Here is a 15,611-nt window from a genome sequence, read left to right as displayed (position 1 = left end):
CAGAAAGTTTTATTTTAGTTTTATTATACATAAAAGCTAAGTAAGCGAGGCATCTTAGCTCATAGTAGTACACCATCTCATTTTAGTAGGCTTTGCTTTGAAAAATCGTTTTCTCCTCTATATTAGTCCCTGCTAGTACAACTACACATTTGAATAGCCAGAAAAAAACCGGTTTTATGCATCTACCCCATAGTAACAGGAAGAGATAGATACAGTTTCTTGTTTTTCTTATATTCATTATTTAGCTTATTTCCTTTTTTTTTTTTTTTTTTTTCAGTTTTCGTTTCTTACTGTTTACGCTGTTTCGAAAATATAAAGTAAACGCGCGACGGAGGCGAGATGCGAATACATGGGTGGGGGGGGGAATAAAGATTGCATACAGCTGAAAATTGTATTTGTAAAAATTTTTTATTTCCGAAATCTTATCAATAATGATTTATTATATTTTGCTATTTTCTTTAAAAAAAACTGGCAACTGTCAGGAAAAAAATTAAGATCATAAGGAATAAAATAAGATTTCACTATTTGTGATTACAAAATATTCATCAACATTTATTTTTTTCGGATAAATAAACTGTCCCGTATCTTTATTATAACTGTCCGAAAATATATTGATATTTATGGATTAAAAATAAGAAATGATTTTCTTACCGGTTTCCAATATTTCCATTTTGTTTTTTATTTTCTCCTTTCTTTTACTTCTTTTTTTTTAATAATTGTCGTTGAACAGCCAACCCAATTTCCAGTTTATGACTCAACTCTGTAGCCTTGTATTTTTGAACACAATCCAGAAGACAAAGTAACTCTTCAATCAAGTATTGGGAGAAAATTTGCCTTCGTGGAGAACGTTTTGAAAGAACTAACACGTCTTTGCGTTAGGTGGACATGAAAACCACGAAAACCTACCACGAATAGTCCTGACGGATCTAAGATCCGTCTGACACTGAGGATATTTTTTGTTAGCATTGCGCTCGGTGTGAGTCGTGGGCGGATTTCGTATGACCAACTATCACTTGGATTCGAAATTAAATCACCTCATTTGGAGGAGAGCACTCTATCCCCTAAACAACCACGGCTCTTCCATTTTGATATGTATGTTACCGGCAAAGTTAGAAAGTCAACATTCTGTGGAATGTCAAGGCGTTGTTGTACCTAAACTAGCCAGTGCCTGAAAGGACTCTTATTTTTCACATTTTCTAAGCATTCAATGTAATGAAAAACCTCAAAGCATAAAATATGTCTATGATTCGTTTCGAATGTAATGAAATGTAATTCAAACGTCTTTGAAGCTCACCATATCAGAGCAAGTAGATTAATTTTAATTTCTTCATTTGTATATGAAAATTTTGTTTCCCTTTATATGGCATGGATTCTACAAGGCATAAATTTTGTTTTATCCAACTTTCATTTTCTCTACGCATCTTGAATACAATTATTTAATGGCATTACTTAAAAATGTTATTTTTTATTATTTTTTCTCTCTCTCATTATTTTTTGCGTATTACATTTTAATTGTTGAGGAATGCGCGTGATTTACATAATAGCCTTATCAGGATCTTTTTTCTTACTTTGCCTAAATATCATTTGTCATTCTATAGAATGCCAAGCTATTACATATAGTGTCTAGGGAAAATATGTAATAATTCTAATATTTCATGCTTGGAAAAAAAAAAAAAAAACCTGACATTCCATGCAATGTCATGGAATGCCGGTGTCTTATACTTTACCCCGGTAACAAATGTATTATTTATTGAATGTATTATTTATTATTTATAAGAAAATGTATTATTTATTGAAGGGGTAAATCATGTGTTATTTTCTGAATATAAATTCATGTATCTAGTTTCAAAACTTAAATTTAAAATTATTAAATAATGTAATTTCCCATTCCATCGAAATTGGATTATTCCATTAAATAATTACACAATTTCCCATAAGAAAATGTATATTTTTTCTAAATTTTTTTTTTTTTGCGAGTTTGCCGTTTTGCTATTAAAATTGCGAATAATAAAAAAAATTAATAACAGTACACATTTTTACTTTTCAGAAGAAAATAATGTTTACTATTTGTTGAAATAAAAAAAAAATTGTATTTTGATAATAACCTGAAAGTTGTAAAAATCGCACAATCAATTTATTCCAAATAAAGCTTCACATAACTTTCCCTCTGAATTCCTGTTTTTAATGTATGGGCAAATGTATATTTTGTAAACTCGATTTAAATAAAATTTATTGAGAGTAAATCAGAAAATTTCACAGTTAATGTTTTTAAATTTGTGAAATTTTTTACCGATAACTCAAAAATAATTTATTAAAAACTTTTGCAAATTTTCCGATTTGTAGATTTCTATAATTTAATGAAAGAAATACAGAATCATTCATTCAGGGGAAGGGGGATGATTATGAGACGGACGCACTGCCTAGTTCGGTATCGAGGCTCGGTGAGGGGGTTACTAACTGCTGACTAAATAATAATAATAATAATAATAAAGTATAGTGTCTTTCTATTTGTATAATACCAGATTTCAATGCATACCCACAATATTAATTCTTATCTTTCATTCCTGAACTTTAAGAATCGAAGGAAACATCAAAGACGTAAAGCGTTTTCCAAAATAAAATTCGCAAAACATTAAGAAATTTCTACAAGTTAGGAAAATTACTTATTCCACCAGTAAGGAGAGGTTAAATTTTGGCTACTTTCTTTCGAATGAGCCGCCATTCCTTAAACCAATCAATTACCAGTTCTTTCCGAGGGGACTAAGGGGTTGCTTTTTTTTCTCTTCGCATAATTAGGTAAATAGACGTCTTCGTTGTAGATGGCAGCACAATAACTCAGATAGCTAAGATTTAAAGTTCAAATTTCGGCGCAATTTTTCTTCGTCCAATTTCAAAATATTTCTAGTTTTTTTTTTTAAATGAAAGATAAGAATATAATCTTAATTTCCATGGATTAAAAAATTCGATGAGAGAAAAACTACTATGGATAAAAATTGTTTGAAGTTGGATTGAGTTTTTTGAATTTAAAAAATAGTAAAAAAATTTTTTTTACATAATTTCCTCCACATTAATTAAGATATTTTTATTTTCTTTCGTTTCCAAAAAACAGAATGTTATTATCTTGAAAATTGACGATTTTATGTAAGGCTGAACTGTCCATAGAATAACATGGGGGTTGCTTTTCTCCCGATCGAGCGAGCGAACGGCCTTAAGTCTTTATAAAGATTTTTCTATAATAATTTAATATTTTAATTTAGTGAGATTCTTGTCCTTGATGCTTGCTGCACGTAGATTTTATCTTAGGTTCCAATTTGGTTAGCTTCAGTCTCAAGTCTTCCCGTTGTGTTATATCCAGACGATTTCCTTTTTTTTTACCAATAAAATCATTTACAGCACTAAATCCACATTCAGCTAAATATGAAAATGATATCGGTAACAATAGTTTTCTTGCACATTTGATTGAATTTGGGTATTTGTTTTCTGTTTCCTTACGAAGCCATGCCATCACTCCTTTCATATTAAATAAAGTTTTAACTGACTATTCATTTTGCATTTCTGCAAGTTTTTCTTGATATATTTGATATATCAGACAAATCCACTAACATGGACTACAACATCCATGTTGGAAAATAAATTTGTTTTAAATCAGAATATCTTTCTTTTAAATCAGCCGATAGAATTTTCAGATGATAGACAATAACAAGGAAAGCGGTATCATTTACTTCACATTTTTGGAGCCAATGAAACTGTTCAAAGTTTTTGTTGTTAATATATTTCTGACAAAACTCAATAAGGGTAATGAAGCCAAATATATTCGCTTTTGCATCAACAAGAGTTTTATTTGTTCCTTGAAGTTTCTTATTTAATATATTCAGTTTTTCAAAGATATTGGCTAAATAACTCACAAATGCTTTACCATCGACTGTAAACTACTTCATTTCAGGTTTGTCGCTTAAAAAATCCCTAAGTCACATAATATTTATTGACCGCAATTATTTAAGAATTTGCTTTTTTTTCTTCGATTTTGTCACCGAAATCTCGCATTGCATTTAAATGGCCCAGAGCAAAAGGTTTAAACTCATGTCAAGTCCATTTTTGAATTGCCCCCCTTTACAATCAAATTGCCCCCCGGTGGGGCGTGGGCCCACGTTGGGAAACACTGGTTTAGACAATTACTGTCAAAAATTCAAAAATCCAAACTATTAAATTGAAGTAAAATATTAATATTAAAATATTAAATAGTAAACAAAATCAGTAATTATAATTGTAAAAAGGTGTTTTGCAATTTATCCAGTCCGTTAATCTGTTAAATTATTAAAAATAAAAATACAAAAACAATCAGCTTAATGAAACACATTTAAAAATCGTCTTATTCATTATATGTAATTTTAATTTTAACTCCTCCTTTGCCTAAAGCATGTGATTAAAAATAAAATCTTGGTGACTTCTCTACTCTAAGATTATTTTTCTGTTGTGTATGAATAGGAACCGAAATTCACAAATATTTTTTTGTTTGTTGCTGAGCTGCATATATTAGAATGTAGACATATGGTACTCTACACATGATGAAAATTAAAATAAAATTTAAAAAAAAATGTTGATAATTTTAAATTACACTTTTGAGTCATCACTCTTTAAAGCGCTGAATGTTTGCAAATTATATAGCAAATGTATGTCTCGTTATCGCTTTTTCTGCAGAGATTGTATGGAATTCTATATGGTTAAAGAGGCCAAATATCTAAATTACGATATTGATACACGAATTTCAAATTTCAATAAAAATTTTTTGACTAACTTTATTTTTACCGATTTTATCATAAATCCAAGTGACATTTCAATCATGCTTTCAGCAACTGCTGATCTCTCTGCTGTTTTTAAAATTGCGATACATTTAATGTGATATTCTGACTCCTGAGATAGCAATCAAGCATTTAATTAGTCACTTTTTGATGTGATTTATGAATCCCAAGCTATTATTTGGGAGTTATTTCTTCGTATTTTTACATAGTTTTGAAAGTCTTGGTATTTTTTATACAATAATATTATCAGGGATCTGTCTAGGTTTTTCTAAGAGGTACCTATTTCGTGAAAATTTGTAAAAAATTAAAAATTATATTTAAAAATCAACACAAAAATATGGTAAAAATATTGATTTATTGTTTCTTAAGGGATATAAAAATAAAATTTTAAGAAAAAATATTTTGTGAAACTACCATTTTTCCTAAAATTGAATTTGTGAAACTACCTTTTTTCCTAAAATTGAATTTGTGAAACTACCGCTAAACGGTAGTAAATTCCGCCTGGACAGACCCCTGATTATGAATTATTGTATAAAATTATAATAATCACTTTTAAACATGTTTCTTTGTGCCCATTTTCTCATGAATTAAAATGTTTTTTTTAAACAGTTATTTAGACGCTTTTCCATGTGATTTGAAATCCAGTATTTTTCAGTTGTTATTATTACAACACATGAGTTTTAAATCGCACATTTAAATAATCTCTTTTTAACTCTCTTTATTTGTGCTGAAATCCTAAGTTATTTTACAGCAGAAAAAAAATATCTTTTAGTTTAGAAATCCTTGATATTTTTAATATGATATTATTAAAAATTTCCAAGTTGAATCGTGCCACTAAATCACTTTTTTACTTGTTTTGCTCCGATGTTATAGTATATCTAAACAATTTCTTAAGCAGTTATTTCTGCTTTTCAACATGATTTCAAAAATTCCACATTTTTATTACAATATTATTACAACACGCTAGTCTCGATTCGCCCATTCAAATAATAATTTTTTGACTTTTTATTTATGCCAATTTCATGGTAAATTGTAGTCATTTTTTTAGTCTTTATTTTGTTTTCAATTTTTTCTTTCGATTTTTATCTAATTTTTTTCAGCAGTTTTGCCTTCCCACATAGTTTTCGTAATTCTAACATTTTTATTACGACATTCCAATTTTAAATTGCGATTTGATGTACTTTATTTGTGCTGATTTAATTGTAAATTTAAGTTCTTTTTCTTTTTTTTCTTTGCAATTGTTTCTGTTTTCTCACGTGATTTTGACAATCCCATTATTTTAACTACAATGTTATTACGGCAGAAAAATTTCGAATTGCGCCTTTAAAAAATCACTTTTTGATGACATTTTATTCTGCAAAATTTTAATTAGTTAATTTTTTTTTTTAGTAGAGTAACTTTTTTTAAAAATACGTTTGGAAAAAAAAGTCTATAGGGGAGAGTCGGGTAGCCCTGCCCAGCAGGTACCCCTGCCCACTGTCAATTTCATATGTATAGAACATTTTTTCAAGTCAATGGGCCATTGGACATTATCTGTTATATTAAAAAAAGATTATTTTCAAAGTTTCAAGTATTTATGCAGCTGAAAAACATGTTTTTTTGAATTTCAATTTTTTAAGTGAAACTATTCTTTTTTTGGTTTATTCTTTTTGCATTATTTAATTAGATGATAAAATAATAGAAACATGCAAAATATTGATTATTACTCAATATTATACAGAAATATAAGCAATACTCCTTAAATGGGCGGGGCTACCCGACTTTCCCCTATAAGAAAAAAAGTCATCTGATTTTGTACAATTCTTGAATAAACGAGCATATTTGTTATAAAATGATAGAAATCAAAATATATAGAAATGGTAGTTTATTGAATTTAATGTTCCACTTATAAACTTAGCGAATACAAACTAATAAATACACATATCAACATATGTTATTTTAGCAAGAAAGTTTTTTGCAAAGTAACACATTTCTTAACAAAAAAAAGAAGTTGGAATTTTTTGATTCCCAGAAATTTCCCCATGGCGGAATTTTCTCCTAAGCCTTATTCATACTTTCAGACATATTCTGCTCTTTTGAATATAATTAATTGCAACAAATATTGAGAAACAATAAAAACAATTATACATTGAGATCAGATAATTATTGGCAAACACTTTAATTTTACTTAATCTGCCTAAATTGTGGCATAAAAGAATTAAAATCAATATTTAGATGGATAGTAATTAACAACTCAGTTATTACCTGTAATATAAATCAAATAGTTATAATATGGTCGTTAAGTATTAAAAGTTTAATTCGAAAAACCGATTAATAGTCTTAATTTTGGCTGTGTTTCAATAATTTTGGCCCATATAAAATATGTGATATATGATAATGCAAGTATTTTGCATGATTTAGTATCTAATAAAATGTCTCCAATGTCAAAAAATAAATTTGTCCCAGGTTCTTAACGGATTTCAACAGTTTATGAAAATTTTCAACAGGTTTTTGTCATGTAGTGTCATGACAAAAACCAGTATTTGTCACCAAACTCACCCAACTTTGATAGAAAGTCACTTTAATGCTGGCAGTATTTTATCTTATTGAAACATTATTTTACTTTTTAAAACTTGAACAAAATTTTTTTATTTATTTCTGATAATTTATTTTTGTACTCTACCATTATTGATTCATATGTTGTTTTATATAATCAATACCACTAAGAAATTGAAATAAACTTCTAGGCCTGATAATTTACATACTTTTTCTCTATTTTTAATTGCCAACCATTTGCCTGTGTAGTAATTAAGGGAAATTTAATAGTATTATGAATATTTTATTTAATTTTATATTTATTTAGTAATATTTTTAACTGTTTAATATTAAGGTACACGCATTTATTTAATAACTTTAACTTTTTTTTTCTGTAATTTTGAAATATTGCCCCCAAGAATTAAGTATTTTTTTATAATTAATGTTAGATTCTTTTCAATAATTATTTATTTTGTTTGGTTTATATAATTAAAATAGCTTTTAAGCTGAGATTATATGCAGTATTGCATTGTACTTAGACAAAACTTTGTATTTTTTAAAATTTTTCCTTCTAAATAATCATTAAAGCTATTCATCCTTGTATTAAACTAAACCATAATATCCTATAAAATATTCCTACTTTCGGTTCAATGTAACTTTTGAAATACTTTTATTCTTTTACTTAGTTAAAACCTGAGTTTCACGTATGTGTACCTAAAATTATTAGCCCCCTGGCTGTATAATTCATATTTTGCATATTTTATTATGACTTATGGCAGTAAAATAGAAATTCGGAGCTGTGCAATTTTTTATTGCTATATTCCTTTATACTTCAGTAGGGAAGAGGTTACATATTTTTCTAGTCTGAAAAATAAACCTTTTTTTAATATCAGGGGTGATTGTGCTCCGGAAAAAATCTGGATTTCTGGAGTTTTTGCTAACTGTGATCCAAAAGTTTCCGGAAATCATTGATTGTATAAAAATTCTTGTATATTTTATTTAAAAATATTAGAACTAGAATTTATACTTGTCATCTCTTTCATTTGTAAAAATTTTTTCTGGTAGAATAATAAATGTGATTAGAGATGAAAGTAAACTTACATATAATTATTCATTTGAATTATGCTGCATATAATTCATTTAGAATATCATGTTTTGAAAATTTCATTGATTTAAATTTATAAAGATATGTATAAATTTTTTGAATAATTTTACTCAATGAATTTTTAGGATTTTTGAGTTGGACCCACAATTACTTGATATTGTGGTTATATTGTGTGTAGTTATATTGATATTTATAATAGCCCTATATACAGTGCAACCTCCTGGAAAAACAACCTCTATTTATGACCATTTTTTAGAGGTATGGAAATTTTTCCTTACACTTTGTGTTGAAAAAAGCTTTTAGAAGAGACCATCAAAACGATCATACAAACCTGTGCACTAAATGCATAAAAGATGAAATAAAGAAACTCAAAAAAATATCAACAAATGTAATTTAGCAAAATAAATATATTAAAATGTATTCAAAATATTTGAGTGAGGCTTTCATTTAGATTGCTCTTTTTGAGGATTTTTGAAAGAGATCTACACTTTCATGAGGCAGTGAAAGTGCACTAAAGATGAGGCTGTCAAAGATTTTTTTTTTAGAGTTGAAAGTTAAATTAGAAAAAAAAATTATTTTAGAAAAAAAACTGAGCATTAGAAACAAACAAACCTCTTTTCATTTTTTAATGCTAACTAAGTTTCCTGATTTAAAATTAAATACAAACTTAAACAAAAAACATAATAATTTATTTAAAGTAATTCTATCATTCATAATCATTACATTTGTTTTTACACATTATTATATCAGTAGCGATATTTTTTATTGACACTAAAATTTATTAATTGATCTGGTTTTCATGAAGCCAACAGGAGCCATTTCCATACAAAGAAAATTATACTTGACTGAAGTTAAAACCCTTTAAAAAAATCATGAACCTTCGATAACATTTTGAAGACAATGAACCAACCTTCAAACCCCCCAAAACAACCAACCTCCAATGACAATCAATATACTATGGAAGGGAGAGTGGCTGCTCCCAAGAGGTTTTGCTGTATTATATTTTAATATTATTATGATCATGCATAGTGTCTCTCTGTTGTCTCGATTTTATTTTAAAACTGCCTTTACATTATTTATATTCAATGACTAGAAAGGCTTTTTCCTGCTTACAGAAAATAGTTTTTAGCCAAAATACTTCTTTGTTAAACAAATATTTTAAAGTGCATTTTCAATTAGGCTGACCTAATTTATAAGTGTGTGAAATAACCTCCTCTTTAATTATTATTATTGAAATCAGTAATGCGGATATAGAGTTTATTATCATAATTAATTTGTTTAACTATAATATACTCCTATGTTTTTAAGTAGGATGAAATATTTACAAAATTGTAGTAGGGTCTTTCTAATGAATAAATAGGTTCTGTTTTCACATTCTTATACAGTATTCATAAATTAGCTACAATATTTAATGGATATTGATGAATGGCTTAAGCTATGTGGTGTTGATTTTTTGTAGCAGTTTAGTGCAAAAGGAGGAGAAAAAAAAGTATAATGTGTCCGAAAAACCAATTTGGATTTTGTTTCAGTTAATTTATGTATTTGATCAATGATTTCAGTTGATTTATGTATGATAATCAATGTTCTATTGTTTATGGTAAATTTCATGAATCAAAATTGGTATCAAAACCTACAAAGAATAACTTTGATATAGTGCCTGTGAGGATATGGCAAGGGCTTAGGGATGCATAAGGCACTAATGATTCTTTGTGTGCTCTAGTAAAGTTAATTTTTTTTATTTGTAAGTAAAAAAAAAAAAACAGTAATTTATAAACTGCTATATTTACAACATAATATTGTGAATGCTTTACAGTTGCATAGTTTAAGCTTATATTTTTGCAACAAATGTCTATGATATTTTTTAGAATTTATACTAAATGCTGTATTGTTAAATGCATCACCTGTTTTTATATTTAGATGAAAAATAAGTTTACATTTTTCACTAGATTTTTTTGTTTGTTTAAACTGTGTTCTCCTTCAGCGTTTTTAGAAAGGCAGCCTGCCATGTCTGCCCTTTGATTCTATAAATGTACCCTCTTTGCCCTTTTTGTAAATATTAGCCACTATCCTTTAAAGTTGCTGCTTTTTAATCCATATTAAATTTTTTAAAAAATGTAATTAACTGTTGAAATAATAATTACACACAAAAAATATCTGTGTTTATAGGTTTAATTCTGATTACTATTACAAATATTTACTTAGTTAGGATTATTCTCAACTGGTTAAATTTTTATAAGTTCCTCTTTTTTCAAGGGTATAATATTAATAAATTTTTAAGCGATTTTAAATTTTAAAATTATTTTTTAAATAAATACCTTTTTTCTTACAAAAAATGCTCCTAAACGTTCATTTTCTAATACTTTTCAGAATAAATCATTTCAAAAAATCTTTTAAACTGTTTTAATTTTCTTTTTTAGTTTACTTTTTTTTTAGTTTTTTTATTTTATTTTTTTTTTTTTTACTTTTTTTGCACAGAGATTGCCTTTTAGTATGCCTTAATTATTATTTTTAAACTACAAATTTTTCTCTTATTTAGAAAATGAGTGATAATTATTTTTTAAAATGCGCACATGAAATAGAATAACACGGTAACTTAAAATTGTTGAGGATTCAATTTAGTTATTACATGATATTACACATTTTGATAAATTCATAGTTTTGAGTGACTGCCCTTTCAAAACTCTAAGTGCTCTTTTCTGTGAGGAAGCACCATGCCCTTTTTTATTCCTAGGGAGAACTCTACTTTAGATACTTAAATCCAAATTTTCCATAAAAAATATTTAATATTAAGCAGAAATATAAAAATTTCAACATACATTTCTTGTCGACTGTAATAATTAAGTTAATAGTTTTAGAAACAAAACTCTTAACTCTTTCTGTATTTATTTCTTAAAGTATCAATTAAAAAAATAATAACAGAAAATATGTACCTTCTAAATACATTAATAAACTTTCATTAGTTATATACAATAAGGTGAATAAAATAGTATAATAATAAAAAATAACTTTTTAGCTATTTTTAATATTCTTGCTATGTTAACTTTAATCAAAATAAATATTTTGATCAGGTGCCTGTGGTGGCTCAAGGGCATGCACAACATGTCATATGTATGTGGATGATGAATTGGAAGGTGTACTAGAAGAACCACTTGATGAGTAAGTCAGTTTGAAAATTGTATGTTAATTAATTCTTTTTATTCAGCTCCCTTATAATAATAACGAGATTTTTTTTGTAGTATTCAATAGTATCTATGCTTCTTATTAAAGCTAGGTGCTTAATCACTATTTATTTTTATTTGGGACTAATTTGCTGTAGCAGAAAATTGTTTTAATTTTAATATTTCTAATACTGTTGAACTTCAATTTGTTGTTCTTGCTATGGCAAACTAGAAATAGCATGTTTTAGTAAAATTTTATAAAGAAAAAACATTGTCTTTAGAGTTTACTAATTTAGTTTTAGAAATCCATCAGCATGTGTTTTACTATTTAAAAAAAAGTAATATTCAAAGAAGATTTTTAAAATCTCAATTGGTGTTACCCTTTACACATGGATAAAAGGAGAAAAAAATTGTCTGTTTAATCACTTAATTGTTTTATTTTCCTGTGATATGTTGACCAATGATAATCAAATTATTTTAAAACCATTTTACATTGTAATCGATTATATGAATTCAAGTCCGCAATCAAAAACTTTATAAGTATTGCATTTTTTAATTTCTGAAAATTTTTAATTATGGGGAAAATAAAGCATCTTTGCTTAAAGTTGGCTTTTTTCTGAAGAAAGAAGAGAACAGGAAAAAAATTTTACAGGCGGAAAATGAATGAAAGGAACAAGCATTTTTTAAAAAGTTTTTACAATTTTCTTTTCAAAATTGGCTTTGGTATGGCATATTTTATAATATAGAGACATCAGAAATTCTGATTCAGAATTATATTTTCTTATGAGCTACTTACTTTGACCCATCCATCTTTTCTTTTTTAATGATAAAATTGGAGGAAAAATACTATCCATAAAGCATAATGCTCTGAACAAGTGGAAATATACTCTTTTAAATTACTCGACTAAATAAAAAGCTGTTCTTAAAATATTTCCACAATTTTATCTCTTCTAAAATTACTATGCACAATGTATGTGTAATAAATATTTCTTCATCATTCTAAATAAATAATTATTGAATCTGAAAAAAATTATTTTGAAATTTAAAGGAAAAAGACTATAACTATGTTTAGTTTATTTATATGTTTTTTTCCTAAGAAAGTCAATACATGAAATAACAACCTCAGTCATCCAAACAAAAAGTTAAGTAATTTTTATATACTATAATAATAAAATACTAGACTAAATTGGACAAAACGATGCTAGAATTAGGTAAAAAACAATATTATTTTATAATAATATCACTTGCTTTTTTTTGCTACTTAAATATACATAAAAATATTATTTAAATAATAAATTTCTGCCAAGAAAAAAATTAAAATAAGAATCTTTCCTGGGAAGCTGTTTTCGATAAATAACATCTGTTCTGATCAATACAAAATCCATAATTTTTTTTTTATTTGAAAATAAACCACCCTGAAACATTTCACATGAAGATTGAATATAACTTTCAAACTATAATCATGCATGTATTCTAGCTTTTTAAATGAAATTTTTAAAGATTGTTAATGCATTCTTTTAACCTAAATGAATGATTGCTGGACTTGTTGCGAATTTCCTCATTATATTGCAATATACACTTTTGATTTTGATTACAGTGAAGTAAACCATATTTCTCTAACTTATTGCTGTAGATCATGACCAAGTAAGATAAAAATTTTGGAATTTTGTAACTCTTCCCTCATTTGGCAAAAAAAAAAAAAAAAAAAAAAAAAATTATTCAAGAAATTCCAAATTAAGGTGCAGTGACATTAACAGAAACAATAGTTTTTGGAATTTCTTTTAAACTTATGCTAAATTAAGTATTATGTTAATGAAAATATTTAGTTTTGATAGAATTAAAATGTTGGAAACTCATTTATAAAATAATCTTTGAGGGAAAAAATGAAGCTAAATTTCAGTTGCTATATTAGAACAAGCGACTCAGTTCAGACTTGTAATGAATGGGAGCTTTAAAGTAATAAAGCATCTGTGGAATAGTTCACTTCACTTGATATATTGGTTGTTACAATGGAAAAGTCGCTGTAATGGATGATGGTAATAAAGTGCGTAGACAGAACTATAATAGGGTCTCGATTATTTGAGGTGGACAAGATTGAGCTTACCACAAATTTTCGAAAACTCGAATAATCGTTAACACAAAATTTAATAAATATTTAAATAAATGAAAACAAAGCAATTTTTAAATTTCCGTATTTAATTGAAAAATATATTATATTTAAAGAAAATTTATTCACATTAGAAGATTAGGGTGCATTTTCTGCATTACACTAAGTTCATTATTCATTATATTACTTCTTCAGGTTCATTGTACTTTAAAATAGTTGTCAAATGTTTCTTGTTTAAATACGTAGCTCCTTTTTTGTGCAGCAATATCGCATCATTGTTGTAGTAGCATTTTGTTAGCTGGAGTTTGCCCAGGCTCATTTTTTATGTATGCCGTTGCCGACTTTATAGCAGCAATACCCTAATTGTGACTCATTCGATGCGTGGAATCTACCAAATTCTCCTCTTCACTGTCCTCTTGCATTCATAGAGTCTTGATCATTTCTACAATGTAACTACATCTGTAAATTTTAATTGTTCATCACTACGTTGCCTGTCGTTTACCACTGTTTAGTGCATTTAGTGTTTTTGCAACCTGGAAATTTTTTATCTGGCTGAATAGAGGCAAATCATTTTCATGAGTGATCACTAACTGTAATTTCATTTTTCAACATTCAGCTGTAGTGATTGTTGTAAATGATAATAATCTTTCCACGGTCTGTGTGCCTTGGTCTTTATTTGGGAGCAAGACTGATTTTTGTTCATGTTAACAAACTTATTAACTTGAACAATCGAAATTCAAACTATCGAGACTCTACTGTATAGTGAATTCTACTTTTTTTTTATTTTTAAATTTCATTATTTATTTTTTCTTTTTTTGTGTTTTTCTTTAACTTCTTTCTTTTTAAGCCACTGTGTAACACTTTTTCAGTATAATATAAGATTGTAATACGTGAGTAATATGGTTTTCATATTTTTATCAACTTTATAGAAATCGATTTGTAAAAAGTTAAAATTCTTAAAATTGAATAATCATTCAAGAAAATTACAGGCATGTTTCTTTTCCTTGAATCAGCTGAATTTCACTTTTTTTTTTACACATTTCCACTAAGCAGTTCAAAAATTTGATTTTTGAATTTGGACCATTTATAAGTAGGCAAAAATGATTGAAGTAATCAAATATACCCCATTTGTTATATAAAAATTTTAGGATTCTTGAATTATATTAAAAAGAAAGAAAATTAATTAAATTTTCCTTGCATATTTACCATGTTCATATGTTGTATGATGTAGATCAGTTACTTCAAAAGTTTGAAGTAGTCTCTTTGTACAGCTTAAAATTACTTAAACCCATTTAACATTTCAATAATTACAGAATTTTTAAAATAGCAATTTGAGGGGTTATTGAAAAGTCATTATTTTAATGCCTATTAACATTTAGAATTAGAGAAACACTTTAAAAAATGTTATATTCTGATAAAAAAATATTGAACCAAATTCGAATGTTAAACAGTGTATTATATATTAAGTAAATAATCCCAAGAAACTGTAGTGGTAAGGTATTACCTGATTGAAAACTTCATTTGCTTCATTTGAGGGGTTATTGAAAAGTCATTATTTTAATGCCTATTAACATTTAGAATTAGAGAAACACTTTAAAAAATGTTATATTCTGATTAAAAAATATTGAACCAAATTCGAATGTTAAACAGTGTATTATATATTAAGTAAATAATCCCAAGAAACTGTAGTGGTAAGGTATTACCTGATTGAAAACTTCATTTGCTTCATTTGAGGGGTTATTGAAAAGTCATTATTTTAATGCCTATTAACATTTAGAATTAGAGAAACACTTTAAAAAATGTTATATTCTGATTAAAAAATATTGAACCAAATTCGAATGTTAAACAGTGTATTATATATTAAGTAAATAATCCCAAGAAACTGTAGTGGTAAGGTATTACCTGATTGAAAACTTCATTTGCTTCAT

General features: G+C 26.9%; 1 protein-coding gene across 7 annotated transcripts in view; it reads left to right on the top strand.

Moving 5' to 3' along the window:
* LOC107451273 (ferredoxin-2, mitochondrial) overlaps nt 1-15,611 on the top strand; it is a 59,416-nt gene that overhangs the window by 23,133 nt on the left and 20,672 nt on the right. For all 7 annotated transcript variants that reach the window (XM_071183361.2, XM_071183364.2, XM_071183365.2 and 4 more), the window contains exon 4: nt 11,487-11,574. In XM_071183361.2, the coding sequence (XP_071039462.2) occupies nt 11,487-11,574 (88 nt within the window). The remainder of the gene's footprint in view (nt 1-11,486; nt 11,575-15,611) is intronic.

Source organism: Parasteatoda tepidariorum, chromosome 7 (assembly GCF_982258835.1).
Source record: "Parasteatoda tepidariorum strain Cologne lab strain chromosome 7, Ptep-v5.0, whole genome shotgun sequence".
In the NCBI taxonomy this organism is placed as follows: Eukaryota; Metazoa; Arthropoda; class Arachnida; order Araneae; family Theridiidae; genus Parasteatoda; species Parasteatoda tepidariorum.
Note: the sequence above shows the minus strand (reverse complement) of the source record. Positions and strands in the feature narration are given on the sequence as shown.